The sequence below is a fragment of the Paralichthys olivaceus genome, chromosome 17 (assembly GCF_024713975.1).
Source record: "Paralichthys olivaceus isolate ysfri-2021 chromosome 17, ASM2471397v2, whole genome shotgun sequence".
NCBI lineage: Eukaryota > Metazoa > Chordata > Actinopteri > Pleuronectiformes > Paralichthyidae > Paralichthys > Paralichthys olivaceus.
The window spans coordinates 11,213,501-11,240,415 of NC_091109.1; the positions used below are offsets into that span (position 1 = coordinate 11,213,501).

General features: G+C 42.0%; 1 protein-coding gene across 5 annotated transcripts in view; it reads left to right on the plus strand.

Moving 5' to 3' along the window:
* LOC109629692 (partitioning defective 3 homolog) overlaps positions 1-26,915 on the plus strand; it is a 323,260-nt gene that overhangs the window by 237,905 nt on the left and 58,440 nt on the right. For all 5 annotated transcript variants that reach the window (XM_069512787.1, XM_069512786.1, XM_020087499.2 and 2 more), the window contains one exon: positions 8,484-8,786. In XM_069512787.1, the coding sequence (XP_069368888.1) occupies positions 8,484-8,786 (303 nt within the window). The remainder of the gene's footprint in view (positions 1-8,483; positions 8,787-26,915) is intronic.

Here is a 26,915-nt window from a genome sequence, read left to right on the forward strand (position 1 = left end):
TGTAGCTCTGCATTTGTCTTCTCCTGCAGCTCTCCCAGGTTGTTAATCGTTCAAGAATATGCTGTTCCTTTTTATCCAGCCCTCTTGGCTCTGTGTCCTCTAGTGTTCGTGGACATCAGGGCGCCCGCAAGAAAAAGGCAAAGCTTTGGTTTTGCAGCATGCACCTCATCCCTCAAAGACAAGCCCCATTTAATTCTCCAGCAGGGAAGACAATATTGGTGGCAGGCTGAATAAAAAGACAGCTTGCTGCTGCCATTGTTCTCTAGCAGCCAAATGAACTCAGTAATCAAACTGCCGTTGGTAATGACAGCTAATTGAATAGAAACAATAGGGCTTGATACCGTTCCCTCTTACGGCGAAGAGAGAGAAGGATGGATGGATGTTGAAAATACACAATACCACAAACACAAACAAGTGTGAACACACACACATAACACACTCAGAAAGGGCCTCTTCCCTGCTGAATGGAACATCTGGAGGCCTAGCTCAAAAAGCTGTAGCACATTTCTTTTCAGTATTCAACTATGACTTGCAACGAGTGTCCTCTCCGAATGTGGGTGCAGACCCCTCTGGATGAGGGCCCAACATATTTCCCTCAGTTCACCCTGGAGACCAGTGTGCCTGGCTCTCCATCCAGATCTCTCCCCTTTGAGCAGCTCCCAAACGACTGTCATCCTAAGCAGCAGAATCAACACAGATGCATGGTGGGCATGAGATATGTAGAGTTCATGCCCTCATCTCCCCCTCCCCACACACAATTTAAATCTTGCTCATACTTTTCTTCTTTCACCACTGTCAACCAATTTCTTTGTGCGCTACTTTGTCTTACAGCACATTCTCATTCCTTGTCTTGTTTGTGTCCGTTCTGCATCTGTGAGCTCCAGTCCCAACCAGGGCAACCTAATTCTTTCCTTTTGTACCTGCTCCAAAATCCCATCACTCAGTCAGGCCAGGATTGTCCCACGGTTAATGGAAAGGGAATCCTGAGGGAGATGGTGGTGGGTAATAATAAACCAACCTGCCATGAAGCCAAGTCGATATTCAAAGCATTAAGGTTCAGCAGGACGACAGCTCAGAAATCCATTACATCTTGTATTTTTTGGTTGTGCTACTATATTACACTCCCAGGGTGCTACATTTAATTGTCGTAGGTCTCCGCTTTAGGTACACACTTAGATTGATTGCATTGCTGCCACGGAGACGGGACCATTTCAGAGTGCGTTTATGAAAATATGGATCGGACCGTAACGGGTTTCCTGAAGCTGGCAATCATCAAGCCAGCACAATGTGTCAGCACGATATGGGATGGGCTGCAGCCAAACCCCCAGCTCGGCTGACATTAGCGATCATTAATTAATGCAGACGGTTTGACAGGGGCTTTTTGTGACTCAAAATAGGAGTCAGGGAAGAGGTGAGGCAAATTAATTCATAAAACCTGCCATTGTTGCCCTGCAATAAGGTCCCTATAGTTATAAATTTAAAACTGTGACCTTGATATGATTCATTCGGTTTATGGTTTGGCCATTTTTAGTCCTTACAGACCTGTTTATTCTGAGTGAAAATGTTCTTCTAAATGCTATCTTGTCAGCTGCTTATGGAAGCATCATTGAAGCTGATGGAGAATTGAGTGCATAAACCTACAGAGCAGTTCATCGACCTGATGTAGTGGTTATCAGAGGCATTTGTTTTGTTGGCAGATTGTATACAGCTCTTCTGATTGGTTGATTCATGTCTCATCAAAGCAGCATTAGAGCCTGCGGTTAGGCTGATCTTAATCACTGTTCAGCCCAGCAGTGGACAGCACCCAAGACAGCCCTGCCTGATTGGCTCATGTTGAGAGGACCGAGAAGACAACAAGCTCTCTGATTGGACCCTGGGTGGATTGGAGCGAAGCCGTCTCTTTGGCTGTGGCCTCATTCATGCAGGGCCATCGGGGGGAGGAGAGGGAAAGAAAGAAACACAGGTGGTGTTGGTGGAGCTTCTATCATTCTCTGACTTATCTCTGCACATGTTAGCCCTGAAACTATTTTTTCCAGCCAAGTGGGGAGCACATAGAGACAACCTTACAATGTTCTCTCCTCATTTTCAGCCTGAACTGAACTTCATTCACACTCTGTATGTGTCTGTGGCAGTTGATTATGATGTCCATTCTCTCTTATCTGCATGGCTCTGGTCGGCTTCTAATCAGCAGTCAGCACTCCACTGCCACTCTCCTTGTTCCCATTTCCCAGACCAGGGGAGAACACATTACTGCTGGTTTTTCCTTGACAGTGACCCGCTTCCTCTTGTTTGTTGTTTGACTTCTTGCTGACTCCAGACAAACAAAACCTGAACAGCATTTCAAAGGTCAGTCAGCACAATTCCTTTTTGACACACATGGATCAAGAATTGGGTGTTTTATTGAAGTTGTTTTCTTATACCATTCTTCAATCCATTTTCTTAGACGTATTCAAGGTCAGAAAGGCAACCTTTCTCTAGCCACACTTTCCAGCTCTTCTTTTGGGATCCCGAGGTATTACTAAACCATATGGGATATGTAATCCCTCCAGCTAGTTCTGCGTCTACTAGGTCTGCTCCCAGATGGGCGAGTACACATCCAATGGAAGGCGCCCATGAGGCATCCTGTACCTCAAGTGTCTCCTTTTGACGTGAAGGAGCAGCAGTTCTTCTCTAAGCTGAGCCCACGCACCCGACTGATGAAACTCATTTCAGCCTCTTGTATTCCCAATCTTCTGTCAGTCACAACCCAGAGCTTATGATCTTTGGTGTGGGTTGGAATGTAGATCGACTGGTAAACTAAAGGTTTTGATCTTCACCACAGTCCAGTATAACACCCACATTACTCATGACGCCACACCAACCCACTCGCCCATCTCATGCTTCATCTTCCCCTCACTCATGAGCAAGACTCAGAGGTGCTTAAACTTCTGCAATCCACTGTCTGGCAGAGAATCATGGCTTTGGACTTGGAGTCGCTGCTGCTGATCCCGACCACTTCACACTCGGCTGCAAACTGCCCCAGTGCGCATTGGAGGTCACGGTCTGACGAAGCCAACAGAATCACATTATTATAGAAAAAGCAGGGACAGAGTTTTGAGGTTCCCAAGTCAACACACTCCTCACCATGGCTGCACCTTGAAATCCTGTAAATGAAAATCATGGAACAGAATTGGTGACAAAGGGCAATCCTAGGGGAGTCCAACACCCACTGGGAGCATGTTTGACCTTGTGCCAAGGATTTTTGGATTCTTATACTGTGTTCATTGTAAAAAGTGCTAAAAAGCAGATCTTTCGTTTCTTTTTTCTCTCCCTGTAATCATGGCACCAACATTATCATTCCTCTTTGTCAAACCATCTCATTATTTCAGTATCCTATTTCACTCTCATTTGCATAGTGAGTTCAAAGGAACTTACTACTGGCTTATTGGGAAGTGTAATTACATTTGTAATTACATTGATACCTACAGCAAGTTAATGTGAATATTAATAGTGTGAATTGACACCATGAAACTTGCACAATTATCTTTGTGATTACATTATGCTGTTATGGGCCAAGTGTCAGCACAAAAGATGGGCTATTCGAGGTTTGTGATTCTGCACAGACAGCTGCGCGCAGAGTCATTTACTGCACTTTGATTAGATTCAGAATCAGTCTGCCCTCCATCTGCACTTCAGAACAATAGACCATGTTTTGATGAGGGGGTATTGAAAAGAAAAATCTATTCAAGGCGTCTGGATGAGAAAGTAAGAGTGCAAATACATTCTGTTTCAACCACCACGGTAACAATGCATATTGAGGAGGCAGGCTTTCAAATCTCTAAGTGTGCTGACTTCAAAATGAGTGTCTGAGAATACAGACAGCCGCCCCCCCCAGACTTCCTTTGGGTAGATTCAACATGGACAAACATATGGAGGAGTCTGTTGGTTTCGTTGGTCCAAAACAACAGCCTTGTTGGATAAACAGTGAGTTTTAATCAGTGTAAAAAGGAAGAACGAGAGGTTAGTTTACATGTTGCTATCAGTTTACACCAGGCCTGTTCATTCTACCATTATAATGAATTAAAGCAGTTGCTTTCACATTCACTCATTGAAAAGAACACTGAGCAAGAGTGTAATTACAAATCCAGTTTTAGTTACTGTGATTGTGCAGTTTTTCCTTTTAGTGCAGTGAATGAACGACAAAAAAACAACAGAGAAAGAATAGGGATTTGGAGGATAAAGAAAGAATAATGTCATCTGGCAGACACATAATTTTCATGAAGACATGGTCAGTGGATGAATTAGTTGAACTTCTACTGCCCTGAAAACCTCATCATTAGCCTGTCTAGACTCTCCGGCCAAGAGGAAATGCCTTTCCACTGCACTGTTATGAAGGAGTAAGTAAGCATTGTATTCTTTTTATTCATCTTTTAATTAAAAGGTAGATGTGAGGTTAATTCTTCTTGTAAGAATATAAGGTGAAGCACTGACAATAGAAAAAGACACAATAGAAACCAAGTAATTACTTATGTAATACTGGAAGTATCTTTCATCCTGACATCAGTATTACTACTGCAGGGTCTGTTCAAAATGCCTGACTGCTTGGCCTGCATTAATCTAACTGGGAGATTTCTGTATAGCATCATACAAACAACTTCACATAAACCACTTGTTACAGAAACCACTCAGTTTGCACGGGTTAAGTACAGATACAGCGTTATAAAGTGAAATTTGAATCCTGTAAACTGTTCCGGTTGAAATATGTTTGAAGCTTTGTACTTTGAACAGCTCATCAAATACTTTTGCAGTTGACAATGAACCTCCTTGGGTCTTCAGCGATAAAGCCGACACTTTAGAAGTCAAATTGATAGACATTTGTCAAGAAAATTGAGGTAAAGCTATAGACAGATGTTGTTCCATTTATAAAATACAAAAAATAAAATCCACAGTGTGGCTGCTTGTCACCTTTTTGAAATATAATCCTCCCAAGCTTACGGCATTCAAAATTGCAGCGTCCCTTCTTCTTGTAGTGTCAGGTAAGAAAAGACGAGAGGAAAGGGGCTAGTAATTGGGGCTGTAGAGTAATAATGTGTTTAGTGTGGGCAGCACTTTCCTCAGTGTTAACATGCTGGGACATTAATTGGCTAATGGAGTATATATATGGCACAGTGCGGGGGTGGTCTCTCAGGAGAAAGCCGGGGGAGGAGAGGAGCTGGACATGGAGCAGCAGTTGCAGGTTGTCCAAGAAGAAAGCAGTTAGCTGGTGCGAAGGTTTTGAGCTAATAAGCATATTAGAGCACATTAAAGTCATAGGGGGGAGGGGTGGGTTGTTGGGCACAGTGGTAGTGTTTTATTACAGGTGTTTTGGGTTTCAGCTTTAAACACAGATGGTTGTGAAAAGATCAAGGTTTTGGAGAATTATCAAAAAGGAAAACTAATCCAATCGGTTGAAAAAAAAAATAGTATCTGCAGCCGGACTAGTATCTCTGTGACACTGCTTTGCTTATCACTAACATGTTTATGTGTAGTGTTGGTATTTTACCTTCGTGCTGATTGGCACTACATTTTAATTAAATGCAAATGTCATTTGTTATCTAGGTTTTTTTCCATCATCTGTAAACTGAGACAAACATTTGTTTGCAATCCTTCTCGTTAAGGTAGTTTATAGCTCCCCTTTTCCTAATGGGACATCTGGATGAAAAGTAACAGGATCACCAAAGTCAGTTGGATTCACCACTTTCAGTTAAATTTTGATTTATTGTTTCATTCTTGACACATGACACTTGCAGCATAAAATGAGCTCTTGAATGTAGCGTTCCAATGGCAGCTTGCCACAGAGACCCGCTGCTACCAGGCTGGAAATTTAACGCTGTGTGATACAGCATTTCTGTCTGACAGCCAGAACAAGTTGAAATAGGCCTCACAGAGCAGATTGACAGGTTTAGATTGTGGATATGTTCTCTCCACAAACACACAGACAGAAAGATTTGTTTTACAAAAGAGCCATGACCTCTCCCCTGAAAATGTGATGGGTGTCATTGCAGGGAAATGCAAGCTTATTTTGAAAGTTGATGCCTGTATAAAAGTAAATTAGTTACAGCGCAGGATGGCTCTGAGTGTAACAACAAAACTAATGACTAAAGCATGACTCACATCTGTGGCATTGGCTTGTTAATACCCTTTTATTGAAATGCACCTATTAGCCTTTATCCATGTCAGACTCTTGAGCCCTGAAAGAGAAGTCTCTCACTTTTAGCTTCGTGTCGCCAGTCTAGCCGAGGCCATTATCTCATCCCAAATGTCAATATCGCCGTTCTTATGAATTAGATTAGTCCATAAAACGCCAGAGGGTCTTGAGTTCCCAGTGGACTTCTGTGAACCTGTGGTAACATCATTGTCTGGTCCTTTCTGGCAGAGATCTGACATCACTTTAGCCAGATGGCAGGTGAAAGGGCTTCTGGGAATTAGATTTTTCCTCCTTGTGTGGCCTGTGTTCTGTTTCTTGACTGCACAAGCTAAAGTAAGACCACACCGGGTGTGCACATCTGTGATGTGATTTGATCATTTCCATACTGTACCTGGTCTGAAACAATGCAGAAATACACCAGAAAAGCTAAGAGGCTTTCTGGATGACTGCATATAATGTAACATTGCATCAGGCCGCCATCAGAATCTCATTGTGGAGATAATGCTGAGAAAATGGGATTTTCGTTGTCTAAAAATAAACAAGGCGGTCTATGGGTAAGATGTGGGAATCGGGTTAATCCGGCCTTGAAAAATGGTGATTGTTTGAAATGTGATTACTGTTATTAAAATACACAGACATGGGGGAGAAAATGAGGCTTGGGGGGATTTTAGTTCTGCTCCTAGCCTGTCAGTCATCTGTGAAGAGCAGCAGCAGGGGGTCAGAGGTCAGCTATGACCTGAGGTAATGGGGAAGTCTAGGAATAGTGGGAGGTAGCGTGCTTGTATGGATGTGTATGGAAGTGTGTTACCCTACAGCTGTGATACATCTGGAACCAGTGAGCAGTCTGGTGGCTGCTGCCAGGGTCACCGCAGTAGGAGGTCAACTCCCCCCTCTCCGCCTGTCCTCAGCCCTTCTCCTCCCCGCTCCCCAATGTCCACCTCCCGTCTCCTACAATGCCAGCACATGCAACACCATGACTGAGTCTTGTTAGCTGCAGACAGATGGGCATTCACATGGAACCGTTCTCCGAGACAGGAAAGGTCCTGTGAAAGGCTCTGTTGTGTGGAAGTGGTCCTGGGGAGAGGAAGGCGTGGGATGGAGGATGAGGAGAGCTAACTGTCTCCCTCCCACCTCCTCTTGTTCGAGGACCTGTGGAATAAGATCAGTGCACATATCTCAGCCCTCTAATGGCTCATGGAAAACTGCATATTTGAATAATATTGCATGCTCTGTTGCACCTAATTAGATCTTGTTCTTGGACCAGCTACATTCAGGATTCTTGGAACCCTGGTGCTATCGAGTGAACAAGCTCACATTTTCAACAGTTTTGAGTGGAGCCATTGTAATCAAGGATGTGTCATCAACTTGGGGCGCTGCAAAAAGCACAATGAAGCACTTTCCACAGTGTAGAATATGACGTGAGCATTGATGTCATCAGTGTACACACATATTCTACTTTGTGGTTCCAGCTGGGAACCAACGTTTTTGGTTCTGAACTAATTTATATATGTTCAAAATGTTCCAAAGTGCTCAAAATTAGTTGTGCGAAAAGGAACCCACAAACGCAGAAAAGCAGAATAAATGGTGTCTGTAACTACAGGGCAGTTTTCTCTATCCTCATTACCTATTACCAGACATGAAAGCTACTTTAGAAGTTTAAGTGAGCCTTTCTCAAGTCTGGACTGATCTAAATCTAAGATTAAACTTAAAGCTGCTTTGAGCCTCTCTGAGTCTTGAATGGAATATTATATTATGACCTTTTGATATTTTTGCCATCTCTTTTTCCTGTGTATCTACCCTATATATCTTATTCGCTTACAAGTTAATACCTCAAATACCATTAAGTATCTCTTTGTTTCTCCTAATACATACAGTTATTTGCCACAATTATCATGCAGTTTGTGAGTTGTCGTATTTGTCTGTTACCTGTGAAAACTTTATAAAAATATTTCCAGTCTTACATAAAAAATGTATGTTTTTCCATCCACAGAGCTGGAACATTAATTGTAGATACACTTTGTGAGCATCACAGTAAAGAAACTCACTGCCTGAAAATCATAGATTCATTGAAGAACAGATTCATTCTTGCCTATGCTATATACTTTGCACTAATTTAAGTTGGCAAACTACATACTGTATTCACACAAAGTCAAATAAAAGTAAAAGTATAATATCTTTGTTAGAGGTTGAGCGTAAAATCCCTCACTTTTTCCAGTGAGGAAATAATATTGTTTCTGTGTATTTACCTTTGTCAGATGATTCACAAATAAAGAAAAAAAATGAGTCACACTTTTCCTTTTCATTGTGATTATCACAGAATACAGGCCAAGACGCGGGAACTTCGGGAGAGGCAGGCAAAGGAGAGGGAATATGCCGAGATCCAGGATGTCGTCAGTCGCACCTTTAGCTCAGATGAAGAACATACCTACGCTGGCATCGGATCATTAGACTCGTCGGTAGACAGCAGCAGCATGGACCCTTACAGTCACCCCTACCATCTCCCTCAAAGTCCCCTGAGCCCTCAACTTCCCTTGAGCCCTCAGGACAACGGCCCACCCCTGGAAGCTATCTATGCCCAAGTCAACAAACCTCGCAATGGACGCCCTGCAGCCCTAGACAGGTAAGGAGCGGCCCAAAAAATTACTCATGTGAAGAATACTGACTACCATTCATCCAAATAACAGGTCCCTGATGCTCGTGTTTTGCAGCAATGTTCCTTTACACCACACCTATAATATAGAAGCAGTGGTGTGACATTACAGTATTTGTTCACTTTTGCATGTCAGATTCAAAACAATGAACTTGACACCATGTTATCACTGCCTTCTCCCACAAGACAAGCAGGCAGAATCCACAGACAAGGTAGAACAACACCCCAAGCCTCTCAGTTGTTCTCCATCTGTTAGAATTTAATATCAGACAGTGTATTTTTTCATTATCCTTGGATCACAGGTGATCCTCCCCGGCCTCTAACAGACCTCTTTTTCAGAGAGTCACATTGCATCTCTGAGTTCAGCTTCCTTGTCGCTGCAGGGTTGTATCGCTCATAACCTCCATGTCGACACGAAAACATTTGATGTGACAACAACACCACACAGAGCCTGAGAAGTAATCTTGTATTTTTTTTTATTTATTGACTATTTTTTAGCTTCAGTAAACAGGTTTTTGTGGTATGAGTAGGAGTCACTTAGCTTATTGCATGCTTTGTCAACTGTTAAATTCAGACTACAGCATTACAACTTGCATTTCACTTCATAAAACCTCTGCAACAAGTCTAACAAAACCCCACAAAATATTCATTTCTAGTTCGGTCTGAACTACAATAACAAAAACATTAATCTTAGTTTGTACCATGTTCCAGATTTTCTGGGGTGAAAACCCTCATTGCCATGACTTGTCATCAGCAAACAAAGCTATTATGTTTTCTGTACCTGATGAAAAGTGACAACACATTTAAACAGTGAGAATTATTAAACAGCATAAAATAATACTACTTGTGGCAGTTGAACATACCACAGCAGCCAGAGACAAAACATTCTTGTTTTAAAGGTACAGTGTGTAGAATTTAGTGATATCGAGTGTTGAAGTTGCATGTCACAGCTGAACACCCCTCACCTCACTCTCCCCTTCTAAATATGAATGAGAGAGAACCTATGGTAGATTCAGTTGTCATAAAAACTCACAAGGTGTTTAGTTTGTCCAGTCTGGACTAATGTCAAAAAACATGGTGGCCTCCGTGGAGAGGACCCCCCTCCATGTAAATATAAAGTATTTAAATATAAAAGGCCTTTTCTGGGTAAAGAAAAATACAATTTGTACAATTTAGATGAAATGAACTAGTAAAAACATCATGAGGATTATTTCTGCCAATAGATCCCTGTCACACTGGACCACAAACATCTTTCATTAAATCAAACAGTAAACATAAACAACTAGCTTTGCGGCTCAGTCTTTCTATCACTGTCTCTCTGTGACTGTCTCTGTCCTCTGTGCATGTGTTTCTGAGGCAGCTCAGCTGCTGCCTTTTGTACCAGAGGCTCAATCAGCTAACAGCTCTCACCTGCACTGATTGATCCTCTGGTCCAGGTGAAGGTGCTCTCCCTGCTACCTCCACACTAACATACACACAATCTCTTCATACGTCAACTCTATTATGCTTTTTTATCTCAAACAATCCAGCTATCTAACCTCAACATTAATAACATGCTGCACATCTTGGTTTCACAATCCATGTTTTGGTTAATACCTATCTCCTGTGATTGGCAGCTGTCACTGGAGGGCTCCTGACCTTTTACTGCAAGGCTCCAGTGGGGTGGAGTTTATGAGTTACTCCATGCGATCAAGACAGAGCGGCTCCATGAGAGCGTGTGTCTGTTTTTAAAAGGATTTACAAATGTAGAATCCCCATCCTTTAACGTGCCAATGACAGTAATGACAAGGTTATCTGGTTTCTCTGATTGTTGGCTAAATCCATGTGCTAATACAGCTGAGGCTTAGTGAAGGTCACTGATCCATACGTCATAGATTCCCTTCACATGTTTCCTCAGGATGGCCTGGTTGTATCATAGCAACTCTGCAAACTATGTGTAAACTATCCCAAGCCCAAAGCAGAAGTTGATGAGGAGTCTGGCAGTGATTTGAAAAAAACAGTCAAGTTGATACACTCAGTCTGTGTATTTAGATCACAAAACCCTAAGATGTTGGTCAGTGATAGACATAGTGTTATTGATTCTCACTGGGAATGTCAATAAGCACTGTGCAGGGGTACTATATAAAAGCCTTACCCTAAGAGTGAATATTAATAGAGGCTGCTTGAGGCTGTCTACGGGAAATGAAGGTAAAAGATTTATGCAAAGTTCCTTCTGCATGAGGGGTCTGATTTTAAACAGATTGTTTCTTCACGTATAACTTTCTAAAAGATAACATCAGATGATTTTGGTTGCTGAGGTTTATTGAAAATCTTTTTTGACCATTTGAAAGCTGTTTTATATTTCTGTTGTTTTTTGTTTCACCCCTAACATATATTTTTGGACGTTTGGAGGTTCATTATAATATTCATGAGGCTGTCTCCGAAAACCAATGTTATCAAAACACAAATAACATAACATCAAAAAACCTTATTCTTCCTCTCTTGTTTTTGCAGTTCCTTTGTAATAGTGAGTTCTCACCTTCACTGGTTTCATTTCAGCATAAAAAGCTTAGTGTTGCATTTTAATTATACATACAAGCTTAAATTTAGTTTGGAGTCTGAGCCTTTAGTATTGATAGCACAGTGAGTTTTACTTTCAGAGACAGGATTAGCTGTTGCGAGGGTTATTTGATTTGAAATATGCACTGCATGTTCAACATTGCATTTTTGTTTTTGCACCTCTCGCTGCTTTGCATATCTCGTGTATACCAGCCCGGCTGTATGCCTGTAATATTTGTCTTGCTGCCTTTGAGGTATAATAATATGCACTGGTTCTTATTTAGCTCAGAGGATTTCTATTTACAATTTGCAAAAAAAAGCTGGAAAAACATTCATATTCAAGACTTCCATCACTTGCCTATCATAACAAATACAAACAATAATTTGCATTTAAATGTTATTGAATATAATGGAACTTTCTTACTATAAAGGGCCAACACGATAGAATTTTCAGACATTTCTGACTGGTCTATTTAACAAGACAGCAAAACTGGTGTCAGAACTTGTGATTTCCGTATAGAAATCCAGTATGACTTTTTTGTGCTGTTGCCTCTCCTGAACATAATATTACCGGGCGTAGATATATCACCAACATCAGGAAAAGGAAGTAGACGAGGATTGTTCAGGGAAGGCTTCTCATTCCTGGCTTTCAGTCAGTCTTCACTATGAAAGAGAAGCGTTTACCTCTGACCTGGACACTGCTTCTGAAAACCCTCTGAGGTGGACCCCAGAGGATGACTCTCTGATCAAAGGGGCACTTAATGGTCCCATCTAGGGATGTTTGAGCTATTTTCTAGTAGAGTTAGAGATCTGACAGCAATCTCTTACCGTCTAACAGACCTAAAAGTACTTAACATGCAAAACCAAATATGACAGACAGCCGTCCGACTATGATCTAATTGTCAATGCTCTGCTATCTGTAATGTATAAATATGTGTCTTGATACGCAAAGGCCAACAGATAAAATAGTTCCAAAAGGTGTTTTAGAAGAGATTCAAACATTACGTGCCCTGTGGGGAAAATACATTTGTTGATTTGTTTGTATTCTGTATATTATTCAAAAAAATGCACCTACAGAAAATACCCGGCCCTCTGTTGCTGGCTAGCCTCCATAGTAAATAATGTTATATGGGTGTATTACCATGGTGGAAGCCATCTCCTGATTATCATATGACTCCTAGAAGCATGGCGCAACTGCACAAATCTTATCTTGTAAAATTGGTTCCAGGGACCAAGTAAATGGAAGTAAATTGAGTTGAAATTAGCTGACAGCCTTCTTTTATTTTTCAGTCTTTGCTGGGAAAAACACACCAAACGCTGAACAGAGACAGGGAGTGTGTTGGAGGAGGACTACACTTGAACTGATCAGTCTTTCATCTAAAAGCCATCTAGTCAAACATTAGCATAGCTGGAAAGACATCAGACAATGCTTGTGCACCCACAAGTCTGGAATCCCATTGGTTTGTTTACTATATGTCCTCGGTGCCGTCATTAAAACACAACATTTAAGTCAAACAGCAGAAGGTTCTGTTGATCCAGTCACGTAATTAGAGACACTTAGGGGCCCCTCTGTTGATGTGGGGAGGTGTTTCTTTTCAGAGGAGGTGGGGTCTAGATGCCTGCAGTTGCCAGTAACTGTACATTATAGTTTTGCATCTTGGACTATTTTTATGCCTCATGTGTTTATGCACATGTGCGTTCATTTTATGCCATAATAAAGGCACTTACCCATGACTTGCATAGGGGTTCAAAGCTGTGCTTTTGTTTATCCACTACAGTTTATATGAAGAAGCTGCAGCTGGCAAAATATATTCCCCTTTCTGTAATAGACCTTTGATAATGGAGCCCTAATTGGAAGGTCACTGTGACTGTAAAGTTGGAATGAGTCAGACCTGAGCTTATAAACCATTGGAGATACGAGGACCCCTGGTTGCTCTGGGCAGCCACAGATCCTGTCCATTTTGCCATATCAGGTTTTACTGAGATCACGGTAGAACAAGAACTTTTATTTGACAATTTATTAACAACCTCCACGTTATTAGAGCTGGCAGCACCAGCTGTGTTTTGACAGTGCCGTCAGACCCAGTAAAACTGAAGGGCACCAATGGAAATCTAGGATTTATTCATGTTTAGTTTTGTTTAACCTTTTATGAAGCAAAAGTAAAAATCATTTCCTAGCCTAAAACCTGTAGCATGAATTGTGCTCCGACTGCAGCGCTGTCTGTTACAGTTTACTTGAAAGTCCGCTAGACTTAAACACCTTAACTCGGTGTTTTCCATTTCTGTTTTCGCCTTATTAAAAAAAGGTAGGCCTAGCAAAATGGAATGACCTCCTTTCTTGACAGGCAGCTGACAAGTCAACCCCTCCATCTGCCCAGAGACCGTGGGGTTTGGGTGACTGGCGTTGGATGCTGGGTTTCACAACGACAACCTGACAGGTGCCAGGCTCGATGGGATTTGTGGGAAGCAAGCATGAAACAAAGCATCACCTTTGAAACAGCAATTTGATTGACTGCTGCTCCCATTACCCAGCCGAGTCTCTAAAGCTCCTTAGAGCATGGGCATGAGAAAGAGTCAGAGAGACACAGAGAGGAAGCGTTGTGGGGGAAGCAGGGGAGGAAGCGAGGAAAAGATATGGAGCTCACGCAGCTCAGCAGTGCAAAGTCCTTGAAGTCCTCTGCAATTCAGCAGCGGGAGAGCCTAACAGACAGAGAGCAGGGAGAGAAAAAGAACCCAAAGATCACACCCAAAGAAACACCCACTGGGGTATTTGCCCCCCTTGTTCTAGCTGCACCAAAACTCAGTCAAAACATTCACTTTGCATTGTCTTGAAAATAGATTGTAAGGTTATTTCCAGTGGTGATAAAAGGTCAGACTGTTGTCACCTCACCACTCTGAGGTCTCTTTTAAACAGAGATACCCCTATACTGCCTTTTAGAGGGACCACATTTTTACTGCTTTTACTTGCCCCCCCCCCAGTGTGTGATTTTAGACGGTCCAGAATCTGAGATGTGACATATCATACAGCAGCGTCTCCTTCATGTCCTGATACTCCAGTTCTCCCTTTTACATAGACACATAACCTCTCATCGACCAAGGTGAACCTGGTGCTGGTGCCAGCTGGTGCTTGGGCTGGTTCAGATACCTGAAACTTTTTTCACAGGCTCGAGTCATCATGAAGCCAAATCATCACGTCACTGTACATGCCACACTACCTCACAGCTTTTCAAATGTTGCTGGCTCTGCAGATGTACGTTGGCACAAGAGCTCTGTTTTTAAACAAAGATCATATGTTTTGGTTGGTCTTATTAGTCTTGTTGGTCATGATAATCCCGCCCCCAGCCTTCCATTCTTCTATGTTGGTGCCAGAGTCCAAGACTTTGGCTGTCAAAACACAAGGAGCCGTTTCGAGATTAGCACTGGCCTCAAACAGGCCCTTGAACTGGCTTGGTGGAAAAATGTTAAGTCAGATTCTGCGACTGCCTCTGCCAACATTTAAAAACAATGCTCCCTTGCCCGCCATTTAATGCTTTTTATTTCATTTTATTATGTTTGAGGTAGGTGAGGTGCTACCCTTTCTTCGAGAACAAGTTGTCTTAAGAGGCTTGAGGCTGGAAGATGTTGACTTGTGAGGTGGGAATATGTAGAGACACACACTTCACACCTCAGATGAAGAGTCTTCTGCAGCTGTCCACTGCAGTTAATAACCCACACCACCTTCCACTCTCTCTCACACAGTTGTCTGGCTCATCATCACTAAGAACAATTTATTTTGTCTTGTTTCTTATGATCCTCATCATGTTTGATTCTTTTTTAGAAAACATAACAGCTCCAACAATGATGCATATTGATTTGGTTTCATTCTGAGCTGTCTTGTCTGAATGGACCACTGGATGACTCCATTAAAGTAATGCAGATGGAGAGAAGTTCTTATGAACAACAATTCCACCTCAATCAGATGATCACAGAGCCAATCTGAAGTAATCACTTTTTTATTGTTTGCTGTCTCTTGTTTGGCATGTGTAATTAACTCTGCAATCAACAATCAGTCTCTGTGATTTTCATTGTCTCTTATTTTCATTTGAATGCAATCAAAGTGAGATTAGCAACATTTTCTGACTGCAACATCTGTAGCTTTGATTAAATGCTATGTCTCAATAATTCATTGGTAAACAAATGAATCTTTTATGACCCCGGCATCTGCGTTAAGACTTTAATAACATCTCGTAAGTCCCTAATAACATTTTTACGTAGTTCCCAAGGGAATAAAACTGATACGTCTATCATCAAGGAACTGCTTGCTTTAATGAGACACATACATTAGTGGTAACTAATTATATTTTACTTACTTATCAGGATCTCTGTTATTTCAGGGTGTTTAGTCTGGTGTATCCAGTTGCTTCACCCCTTGCAGAAAACCAAGCTAAACAAGATTTAGAAACAAAGCTGACATCCCATTTTATTTCCGGAGCCATGGCAGCATGTTTTGGTGCTACCTTTTGTTTGTCTTTGACATCCACCAGCGTTTTCCATTACTCCCTCTGAGTATCCTTGTGTGGGTGTGAAATTAGTGTCACAGTGAATGTCTGGAGCAGTGCCTTCCTCTGCTCTAATTGAGAATAAAAAAGGGACACCGAGGTAATGGGAAGAGTTCATGTTCGCCCCTGTTGAGAGAGCTGTCGGTGTAATGAATGAGCTGGGTTGAGTCTTCAGGTCAACTGCTGTTACCGGTGTCTGCAGGACATCTCCTGCGCCTGGTAAACCTGTGCAGATTGTGTTTCAGTCCCCACACAGCCTCGTAAAGCCCCCATGTAAACCCTGTAGATAGGTTACAAAATGAGGGTGTATGTCCGATACACTCTTTCGTGCACTGACTTTTGACCTCTACTCGCATCCTGTTCTGTGCTGTGGCGATAGTGCAGGCAGCCTAATGCACCAAATGCACATCAGCCTTATCGCTGGGGTTCTACGCAGATAGCAATGTGTATCTCCCAGGCAAAGCAAGTGAATTATTTTCCTTGGTCTGTTTTCATTTTTTTTTTATACCCTCCCGCTTCAGAGAGGGCCCTGTGGGATAGATGTGATGAGATGGAGCACAAGAAGGCAATTTATCCTCCGTTTGTACCATTACGTTCATTTAAGAAAGCAAACAGCCTGAAAGCAGAGAGAGAGGGGGGGGGGGATATAGACTCACCTTCAACTCTTCATCAAGTGGATCAAACTGATTAAGGTTGCATGTACAGTAACATGTATTTTATCAATGTCCTTCAAATTGGAAGCCTTGTAGACATGCAAACAGTACCCAATGCCTTTTTCTCTGAAGATGAAAGGGATGGAGGGAAGCATGCTATTTAAGGCAGGCGTGCCCTTGCAAACAAAATGAGGAGTGGAGATGCAGGAGGTTTGAGTATGACTGAGGGTTGGCCATGGACATCTCTAAGAGTTGACAAGGTCTGGGGCCACAAGCCCCAACCAACCAGGCCTTTGTGCTGTACAGATAAAATAAACCAGCACATGTGCTACTACTTATTTATAAGACCCATAGTGAGCATTGTGATACACAACAGCTTCCTCACTTGATACCAATAAGCAGTATTGGGAGGTTTTTGAGGTAAAACCTTTAATTAATGGCAGTGGTTGTAGAATATGGTCATGCAAGTATACATCATTTATAAATCCTTTTAAATTTCTGACAATATGGTCAATATCTCAGCCCTAACACAAAGTTTGACTTTATGGTTTGTAGCCCATAACAATTTCTACAAACACAGCAATCATTCTTTTGAATCACTCTGGGAAGTCTACATCAATCAATAGGAGCACACACTGCCATGTAGTGGGTGGACAATCAGTAACGTAAGCTTAGCCACATTCTCTGGTAAAAATGTCCAGAAGCAAATGTAGCAGCAGTTATTTTCTAACATTCGTCGATAAACCGGTGGTTTTCAAATCCAGAGGAGCAAAACAGATCGTAAGCCCAACGTTGACAAAGCCGATGGGGCTGCTGAAGCCTCGCTCGTTGATCAGCACCAGAGGGCATCCAATTCCTCGGAATCAGCCTCTGCAAAATAATCCCCCCCCTCAACTCTCCTGAAGGCTGCTGATGTCTGACAGGGTGAAAGACTACTGCGCTAAGGAGAGATTAACAAAATAGACAAGCATGGCAAGTTTTCCTCTCCAATTTATAATGAATTTGATTATTTGTTTTGAAAATGTTACAGCAACTAATTGGGAGAAAGCACACAGAGAACATGCTGTTAGCAGATGCGGGATGTATACTTTTCTGAAAATTCATCTACTGAGAAATCCATTTTGATTGAATAACACACTCTGTAGTCTGACTGTTACTTGACTATGACGTTTTCTCTGTTTGAAACTTGAATTTCACATGATAGATAACCTAATTTCATGAATTAATCACGGGTGCTCTCCACTAACACAGCATCCCTTGCCGTTACTCGCCACTCTCACACAGGCGCTCCAGAAATAGATCAGGTGAGGAATGTGATTGAGAGGCAGGTGACTCCAGAGCGTGAGTTTGCACTTTGAACTGTGTTAGCAAGCAGATGACTCTTACGCCTCCTTATCGTCCTCACCTTGCTTTCATCACACTCTTCCGTCACGGGAAATGAAAACACAAACATATATTATGTATGAGGTATCAGTGTGTCAAGCAAGGATACTGATCGCTGAATTTTTTTGGGGCTTCCCCTCTCACTGTGAGACTTGGAGAGCACAAACTGGGCCAAAGAAGAACTGAAATGTAACTACAAAGCACAGCACATGCTTTCACACATGCACAGAAGTACGAACATTTTCCTGAAATGTATTTGAGAACGCAAATGTCGGAGTAAGGTGCTCCTAACATTTTCTAAAATGTTTTTTCCTTCCAGCACCCGAATCAAAGGAACATGTTAGCAAAAGTATTTTTTTTGAAAGAATACAAATATCTTTGGGTGAAAAAAAGGTCCCATACACACAGGGGACGCTAAGGAAGATGTCAACAATATTCAATGTATTGAATAATATTCAACGATATTCAGCTTTTCAATACTCAATTTACCCTCACCTTATCACCTGGGGCATTTTCCTGTTTTTGTAAACACGTGGACAATCGCCTGCTGCATTCTTCCTTCATATGTGAAAGGCAAAGTCCAGAAAATGTCTGGACCCAGTGACCCAATGTCTGAAAACAGCTTAAGTCACAGTAGTTGTGGTCAAACAAGAAAAAAAGTAAAATAGGACAATAACTAGAGTACAAAAAGAAAGGATTTGTTGTATCAAGTCAACATTAGCCTCAATCATTATTCAAGACAGGCATTTAGTGTCAGTTCCCCCTGGGGCTAGAAAATACAATGTAAAATTAGATGCTATCTTCAATGCTCTAAACCACTACAGATTTTAGGCGGATGGAATAAAGCTCTCATTCAGTGATGCCTCACTTGAAACAGCTGCATTACAACACTGTAATATGTGTAGCAAATTTGACTTTCATCTAATTATGCCCACAATTATGTTCAGGCCATCCCACAGAGCCAAAAAATAGTGTCATTAAACACAGTTGAATTAAAGGTTATAATCTGATAACTGAAAACACTTTTGTTTAAGACACTTGCAAATCATCAAAACAGCACCATGTTACCACCATATGAGCTGCTCCAAAAATAAACTTTCACAAGTCTCCACTCCATGAAGTCAATTCCATCCTCACGCTTCATTTCTATGCCTGCACCCTAAGCAGCATGTCGTCTCAGGACCAATCAGGGACCACCAAACATCAAGCAACTTGCCAACCCTCAGATCTCTTGTTGCTTTTTCTCCCTGCATGTTTTCTGGGCCGTTCAAAATTCTGTTTACTACGCTTTAGAAACAACAATTTTGAACGGCACAAAATAGCTGCTATTGGCGGTTATGGTGTTAAATCATGTCATTCCCTTATTGCAGTCATGACAGAAACATTTGAACTGGAGGAGGCCACTATAGAGTATGGAGAGCAGACTTCAACAGGCTAAAACTTTCAGACTGAACAGTGGCTCCTGAATAAATGACCAATCTGTATCCTGAACATTCGTTTGTAACTGGTCGCTGGGGTACAACTGTAACAAGACATTAGTCCATTCTAATCTAAAGCCAGCCAGTGTGTGCAGGGCACATAATTAAATTTACCTTGCCCACATCTGAGCCAGCGAGCCTGTGCACTCAGCACAGAAAAGAATTAGTTTGCTCTGTTTTAAGAGCAGTATCCATATTCCTTTGTCAGACTACGCCATTGTCGTTGCAATCCCCGTGCCTTGAACAAGCTCCCGGCGGCAAATCGGATCCCAGCAAGAGCCTTTGTAATTACAGGGAGCTGAATGGGTGAATACATCCCAAATCCACGAGACCAGCCAGTGACACATTCCATCTGTCTTAAGCCTCCTTCCAACATTTGAGATTGACTCATGTGGAGGTACTGAAATAGTGCACAGCACCAGCATTCTTTTTTTCTGCTTTTTGTGTGAAAATTTTGTGAATTCTATCAAACGTTTTGGATAAAATTTGTCCCGGAAAAATGTAAGCCTCTCGCAATAAATCTGGAACAGTAATTTGTCTGGTATAATGGAGGTCCATTGTAAATTCAACATGGTGATAACATTGCTGTGTGGATGTATATCGGTTAGGGGGGGATTTGGCAGCTACACACCATTGCATGGCTGCCATGCAGACGTGGAGAAGTGTGTGATAAACCAATGTTTATGCTTTTAGATTCCATAAAAGGAAATATTTCTACTGCAATATTCATGTTGTTTGACAGCCACAACCTTTTCTTACATTACAGTTTGATATCATTCAGTCATACCGTGAACTATGGACTTATTTCCTGATTTTTACCACCTAGGGTTGACGTAAACCAGAATATACCAGGGAAAGGCTTGTGGCTACAGGCTATGCAAGAATGCTGAGCTTGTCAGGTCATTTGAGCCGGACCTTTCTGAGCTCATTGTGGGACCTAATAAAACTCTATGAGGGCCACCACACATTTTCTAATGCCATCAGCATGCCAGTAAAAATGCTCTTAGCCCCTTGCTATAGAGTAATGGCTGCACATGGTCTTGTTCGTGCTCTGTAATGGACACACGATGTCATCAAGGATCATCATGGAGCCAAAGGTCTTAGAGTCTGGCCTGTTCTCAAAGAAAAAGAGTTGTGTTCAGGGAAATCGCACAAGTATTCTCCAGTTTCCAGTCTGCCACTGTTGTTGGTAGAGTTTGTTTATGCCAGAAGAAATTACTGGGAAAGTTAATAACCACAGGCATTTTAACCTAGTCAGCCCTATTTAATTGGTTTACTGATTCGACCAAATGCCATTTAAGTTCCTGGTAATAAGCTCTACTTTTCCACTGCCTTGCTCTTTCCAATTTTTATCCTGCCTGGAACTGAAGAGTAAAAATTCTCTTATTAAATACCGGTACTTGTAGTGCTTTCAAAGTTGGACGCAAACCCTCGTTACTGTATGAATTTAAATAAATATAATATGATAGTTACTCATAAAAGGCTGTTTTCAGATCTCTGCAGGACTATACATGTGATCTATCTTTGATATTGCTGGATATTAGGATTTAAAAACACCTGTGTGGCTGTGAGCTCCCTCCACCATCCTTTATCTTTACTGCTTCAAAGACTGAACGTGTGTAAGTGTCCCGGTGAGACACGCCATCCCAGAAACACTTGTCTTGTCTGCCGTGATTAAACATAAAGAATAATCCCCATCCTGCAGCTATATGGCAATCATTAAAAGCTCACTGCCAGCCTGACCTGCAGTCAGTTTTACCCTGGATAATGGCCATGTTTTAGTGGTAGTCGAGGATGTCAATTAAAATCCACGCTGGTTTTATGACCTTTTGTTATAAGTCGTGGTTCATCCTCTTTATGGCGGCGAGAGCTGACTAGAGGTGATAAAGCCTGTTATTTCAAATCAGTTTATGGTTTTGTGTTTTCTTGTGTGTGTGTGTGGTGGGTGTGGACAAAGTCAAGTCTAAGAGCAGGCGTTTGTGTGTTACTGTTCTCTGTCAGCGTCTGTCATTTATTCTTAATGTATCACAACAGGATGAGAGATGATTGTGCAGGATGGCTTTAATGGAGTGGTGGATAGTGGGGCCTCGGGTTCTGACTGGAAACGAAGTGGTTCTCAGATGATGAAGCTGACTGGAGCAAGTTACATTTATAGAATTACTCCTTGGTGTATTGAGCTAATGTCCTTTTAAAGATGTATGACTTCAGTATTGTGAGCAACAGCTGACAGGGATTTGAACATGGTCAAATTTGAAGTTTATGTTGACTTGAATTAGAGGATGAGAACTGTGGCCTGTGTCTTATTATCTTGTCAATCAACCAACTGGAGAAGTTTCCCAGATATTTCACCTTCAGTTCAAATAAAAAAAATCTGTTTACATAAGCTTGATTGTGTTTGTTCATTTATCACAGTTCAGATTTTGACTATCTCCTAATAGATTTAAATAAGGCCCTGTTCAGACCTGGTATTAACATCTGCCCTAAAAGATCTGATCACGAGTAGACAGCGTTCATTTTGTCTGTTAACACCTGGCATTAAAAAACGTCTCCTTAGATCACTGGTGATCGGATCTTACTTCCGCGCTCTAACTACAAATTATCACATTCATACTTTTTGCTCCAGAAGACCAAGCTAGGATGTTTTTACCCTGTCTTAGTTTACAGATGTGACCGACAAGTGAGAGAGAGAGAGAGAGAGAGAGAGAGAGAGAGAGGAGTCAGGGGGGCGGTGTAGAAAGATTTTACCATTGAAGAAAATAATTAATCATGTGGTTACCATTGTTGATATTGTGGCTGTGACCACAAACAAATCAATGTATGAGCTCTGCAGTGCGAAAATACATTTGATTCATTATTCAACTGTAGTGGATCAGAGGATGTCAGCTTAGATGGTTCTTCATATGTCCCAGAACAGCTCCCAATGTGGTCTGAGTGATCAGATCAGTGTTCAGACCTCAACTTAGAGCTGACCACTTGTGATCGGATCATTCAGGACGGATGTGTTTTGAATCAATCTCAATAAAAACAGTTGTGTTCTGTTTTCTGTTGCTTCGGACTGGGCTTGGGATCTCAAATTATTTCCAAAAGGCCTGGAGGACATGGAGCTCTACTGACTGAGTGAATTGACCAGGCAGGGAGCATCGCATGAAAGAGGCTACTGAGTTACTGAGCATCATGGGAAATATGGGAGCTTGACCAAACCAAAAATAAGGATATTTCAGCCACTGCTGCTTTTGTTTTGACCCTTTTTTTAAAATATGTCTAAATGGTACGCACATATCTTATAAAATAATTGAATTGAATGTCAATTCCTCATTAATCTAATGTATTTGATTTTTTAAAACAATTTATATTTATACGATATGTACAGTAGATGATATAACCTGATTATACTGATTAAAAAACGGACACAATACCACTTAGAGCATATCAAACATGTCTGCTGTGTAAGCAGTCACACACAGGTCTCATGGTTTATCTGTCGTTATGCCTGTTGTCTCACTACGTGTCTGTATCATGACAGTAAATCTCAACAGACATATGTTTCACAGTCAAGCCTGAGTCATGGGTGTAGCAGGCCGCTACATATCAATACATATATCACTAGAGCTGTGGAACCATTCGTCCAGTCCTGTGATGTCATAAAGAGGTCATACATGTCGTCACTGGCCGAGGTACCTGAAGTATTTCTATCAGTAGCTCTTTGTGTGGCCTTATATCATGGCCCATCGCTACATTCATGTTATTTAGTAAGACGTATAGTCAGTGAGTCATTCAACAGACTTTGAGCACTTGAGAACACATTATAAAATGCATGGCTGTTTTTTAGAGCAGCCTGACATTTCGTAAAAGCATGTAAATGATTTAAATCTGATACAATTACAATTATCAACAATGCCTCTGAATGTTCTCTATAATTTTCATCTCTTACAAAACTGTTCGAGCACATGCAGACCAGAAATTTGTAACAACGGTTCCAACCTTGAAGCGAAGGAAGGGAATTAACATGAATGGACCATATTTTGCTGCATGAAAATAATCTTCTCTACAACATGAGAAATCATTTGAAAGTATGAGCAGAATATAGGAAAGGTCATGAAAGCTTCAGTGGAAATAAATTGAAAATGTGAATTCTAACATTAGTTGTAAATTCTTTCCAGTCATGTCCCTCCAATTGAATCCATCTTCCATTGTGAGATTGTTAAGAATGTATACTTTTCCACTTCTTTAATTTTGCTTCATTAATGCTCCTTTCTCTCAGTCTGAATTCACCTTTTATTCTTCTCCCTTTTTCCTGCTGCGCTCTTTCACTCTGCACCCTACATTTCCTCATCTCTCTCTATTTATCTCCGTCTTTCTTCCCCATTTTCCACCAATGCAGGGGATAGAGAACGAGCCCGAGCTATCAAGCCGTAATGAGCATGTTCACTAAAGCACTGAATCATCAGAACAAAGAGGGGCAGAGAGAGCGAGGGAGAAGGATGGATGACAAGAGGGAGACAGAGAATGAGAGAGAGAGAGAGATGCTGGAGTGTACCCTTGAATGGCTTTGGATTGTAAACCCCTACAGCTTCCTCCTCCTGTGGCTGTATTTTTCTTAATAGCCTCTTGGGCTATTTCTGGGTCCCTTTTAAATGAGAGGTGGGTGGCAGTGAATGCAGTGAAGGGGTAGAAGGGGATGGAGGGGTGTGTGTGTGTGCCGGGGGGTGTATTTGGCCCCAATAATGAATAAGCACTCTGACTCGCAGCAGGATCAGGGGTGTTGGTGGTGAGGCTGTGTGTGCGTGTGTGTGTGTAGACGGCTCTCTGTTGCCACTGGAGACGAGGGAAGAGATGCATACGCACGCACACTCAGACGCACACGAACCCCTGAATGTGGAACCTCCAAAGCTGATTAGTCAAACTTGTGATTTCCAATTTCAAACCCGCGACACAAATCCCGCACTTAATATTCATGCAGAAAAGCAGTGAGGGCCCCTCGCTGTCCCGCGCTGCCGTAGGGCTGTGGTTTGGGTTGTGGCTAGTGGGGGGCTGGAAGTGGCGTCAGCGGCGGTGGTGTTGGGGAGGCTTTTAATCAGCTTAGTTTAAAGGATGGAGATGAGAAAAAGAGAAGGATGACAGGGAAAGAGAAAAGAGAAAGTAGTGTCTTTTGCTACTTGATTGGGTTGGTGGCCCACACACACACACACACACACACACACACACACACAAACATGCACAGAGTGGACATCTTATTGGGGAGTTCAGAGGGATGGGATGAACCCCCCCACCTAATCACACACCCACCCATGTCTTGTCTTATCCGATGTGCTGATGTGGATGTGGCCAATGCAGACAGACAGCAAAATGTCCTGCCTAATGAAATTGTTTACAGCATGTCTTTCATATTGTGTGTGTGTGTGTGTGTGTGTGCGTGCATGTGTGTGGACCCGCTCATGCTTTTGTCAGCGAGCACACACATTATAAAGTGGATTACGGCCGCATCTGACGGACGTCATCTCTGTTTTAGCGGTGGTGACTTTAGCACTGCCACGGTTTGTGTGACTCCTACGTCTGTGTCTCCTAACCTTGTAATCAGGATGGCGTGCTGTGTCATTGTCACTTCCTCACACGGGCAGAGAGAGGGCTGAGAGCAGAGGAGAGAGGGGTGGAGCAGAGTGAGTGGATGAATAGACATCAAATACAGGCAGGGTTAAGATGGTGGACCAGCTAAAAGTTTACCCACCTCATATTTGTGGAATAGAGTTAATCCCCTTTAAAGTTACTATTATTCATTAATGGCCTGGCTCAGGAAATCATATTTCAATCAAGAACACATATAAATAAATCTAGGATAACAAAACAATTACTTGCCCTATATAGATTTGAACGGTATTGCATTTGTTTCACGTTGCCGCTTTACTTGTGAGACTTTATGGTGTGAAATCTTGAGACACCTTTACATGAAGAAAGTGATTATTTGAAATATCTACAAACATGACATGACAAACTTAACTGTATAAGTAATAAATAATGCACTGTTAGCTTTCATTCAGGGGGAATCTAAAAGAGCTAAAGCAGCATCAAGGACTTGGTCAGGGCAAACCAGTGGCTCATATGCACATGAACAATAAATTCTAATTTAATCGAAAAAACTTAGCAGAAAAGAATCAGGTTGGTGTGGAGGAGGAGGGGGTGTATGAGAATGATTGGATGTCAGCTGGTAGCCAAGCAGCAGCTGATTGAGCCACTTAAACATAAATGGTGAAACTGTCAGTCAGCTAATGCCAGTGCAGCCTCAGTGATATTCCCTGGTCATGCTATAAAAATCTACATTTCAGGGCGATGAGAAATAAAAAATAAAAGTGACCAGAGAAGAAGTGAACCGGACAGAACGACAAAGATTAACCCAGGAGAAGTGAATACACACACGGGCGAGTGAATCTCCACCTTCCACAGAGCAAGAGTGATGGAGGTGAAGAGACCGATTCACCCTCCCACACCTCCCTGTCGGGGCCACAGCTGTAGACTCCCATGCCATCATTCATCCAACCTCAGCAGAGTTGTGCAAGGTGTTTCCAGTCTCCATCACGCTCTATAACTCAACCCTTCTTCTCCACGGAGACGCTCCTTAAACACCGCCTCCCTCCACCTCTCCCCCCTGCGCTCTCATCACTCCCATCAGTCTGTCTTTAAAACAACCATTGGAGATATGAGGAGCAACGGCCCGCGACCATCGCCGTAACTCTCCACACGTCCACCAGCCTCAGTCATGTAGGCCAGGGGCAGAAGAATGTGGTCGACATGTGGACAGTGCTGCTCCTCGGGGAGACTTCAGGAAAAATGGCAGCAATAGAGTGCACAGGGGCGATGATTCACCCGCAGCTGACTCAATGATGCTGTGACACAGTTATTGGCCATATAAACTAGAGCTGTCACCGTGTCATTATTGCTCACATACATGTGAGACTATCCTTTTTTTTTTTATTTGCTTATCGCTTATTGTTCTTTTTTTGTGTCATGGCATTTCAATCGACGCCTCTGGCGAAACAAAAAAGAAAAATACCTGCGCTTCCCTTTTCTTGAGATTTAGCTTTGTTTCCCCACTATCTGAGCGAGATTAAAAACACACACATTGGCACATTTACAGGACATACAGAAGATGTTAATGAGGTGGCTGTGTGCCTGCGGCGTGTTGACAGCAAGTAAACACAGCGGAGGAGCTTTCATGTGTCGTCTTTTCTACAGGTTGGCTGAGTCACAACTGCTCATAGCGTCATATGTCTTACTAATGATTGAATATCAGCTGGCAGCTACTTTTCAGTCTAAGGTTTTTTTTTTTGTACTTCTGATATTCCTAGACGGCATTTCAAAGTGCTGTCAGTTAAGCCAACACTTTTCATGTTTAGCGAGCCTGTGATTCTTAGCATCAAACACAATACAAAAGGGATTAATAAAGAAACTAGAATGGTACCCAGATACATCTTTTACACCGAAATTAGAAGGTATACGTGGGTTTTTAAAAAAACG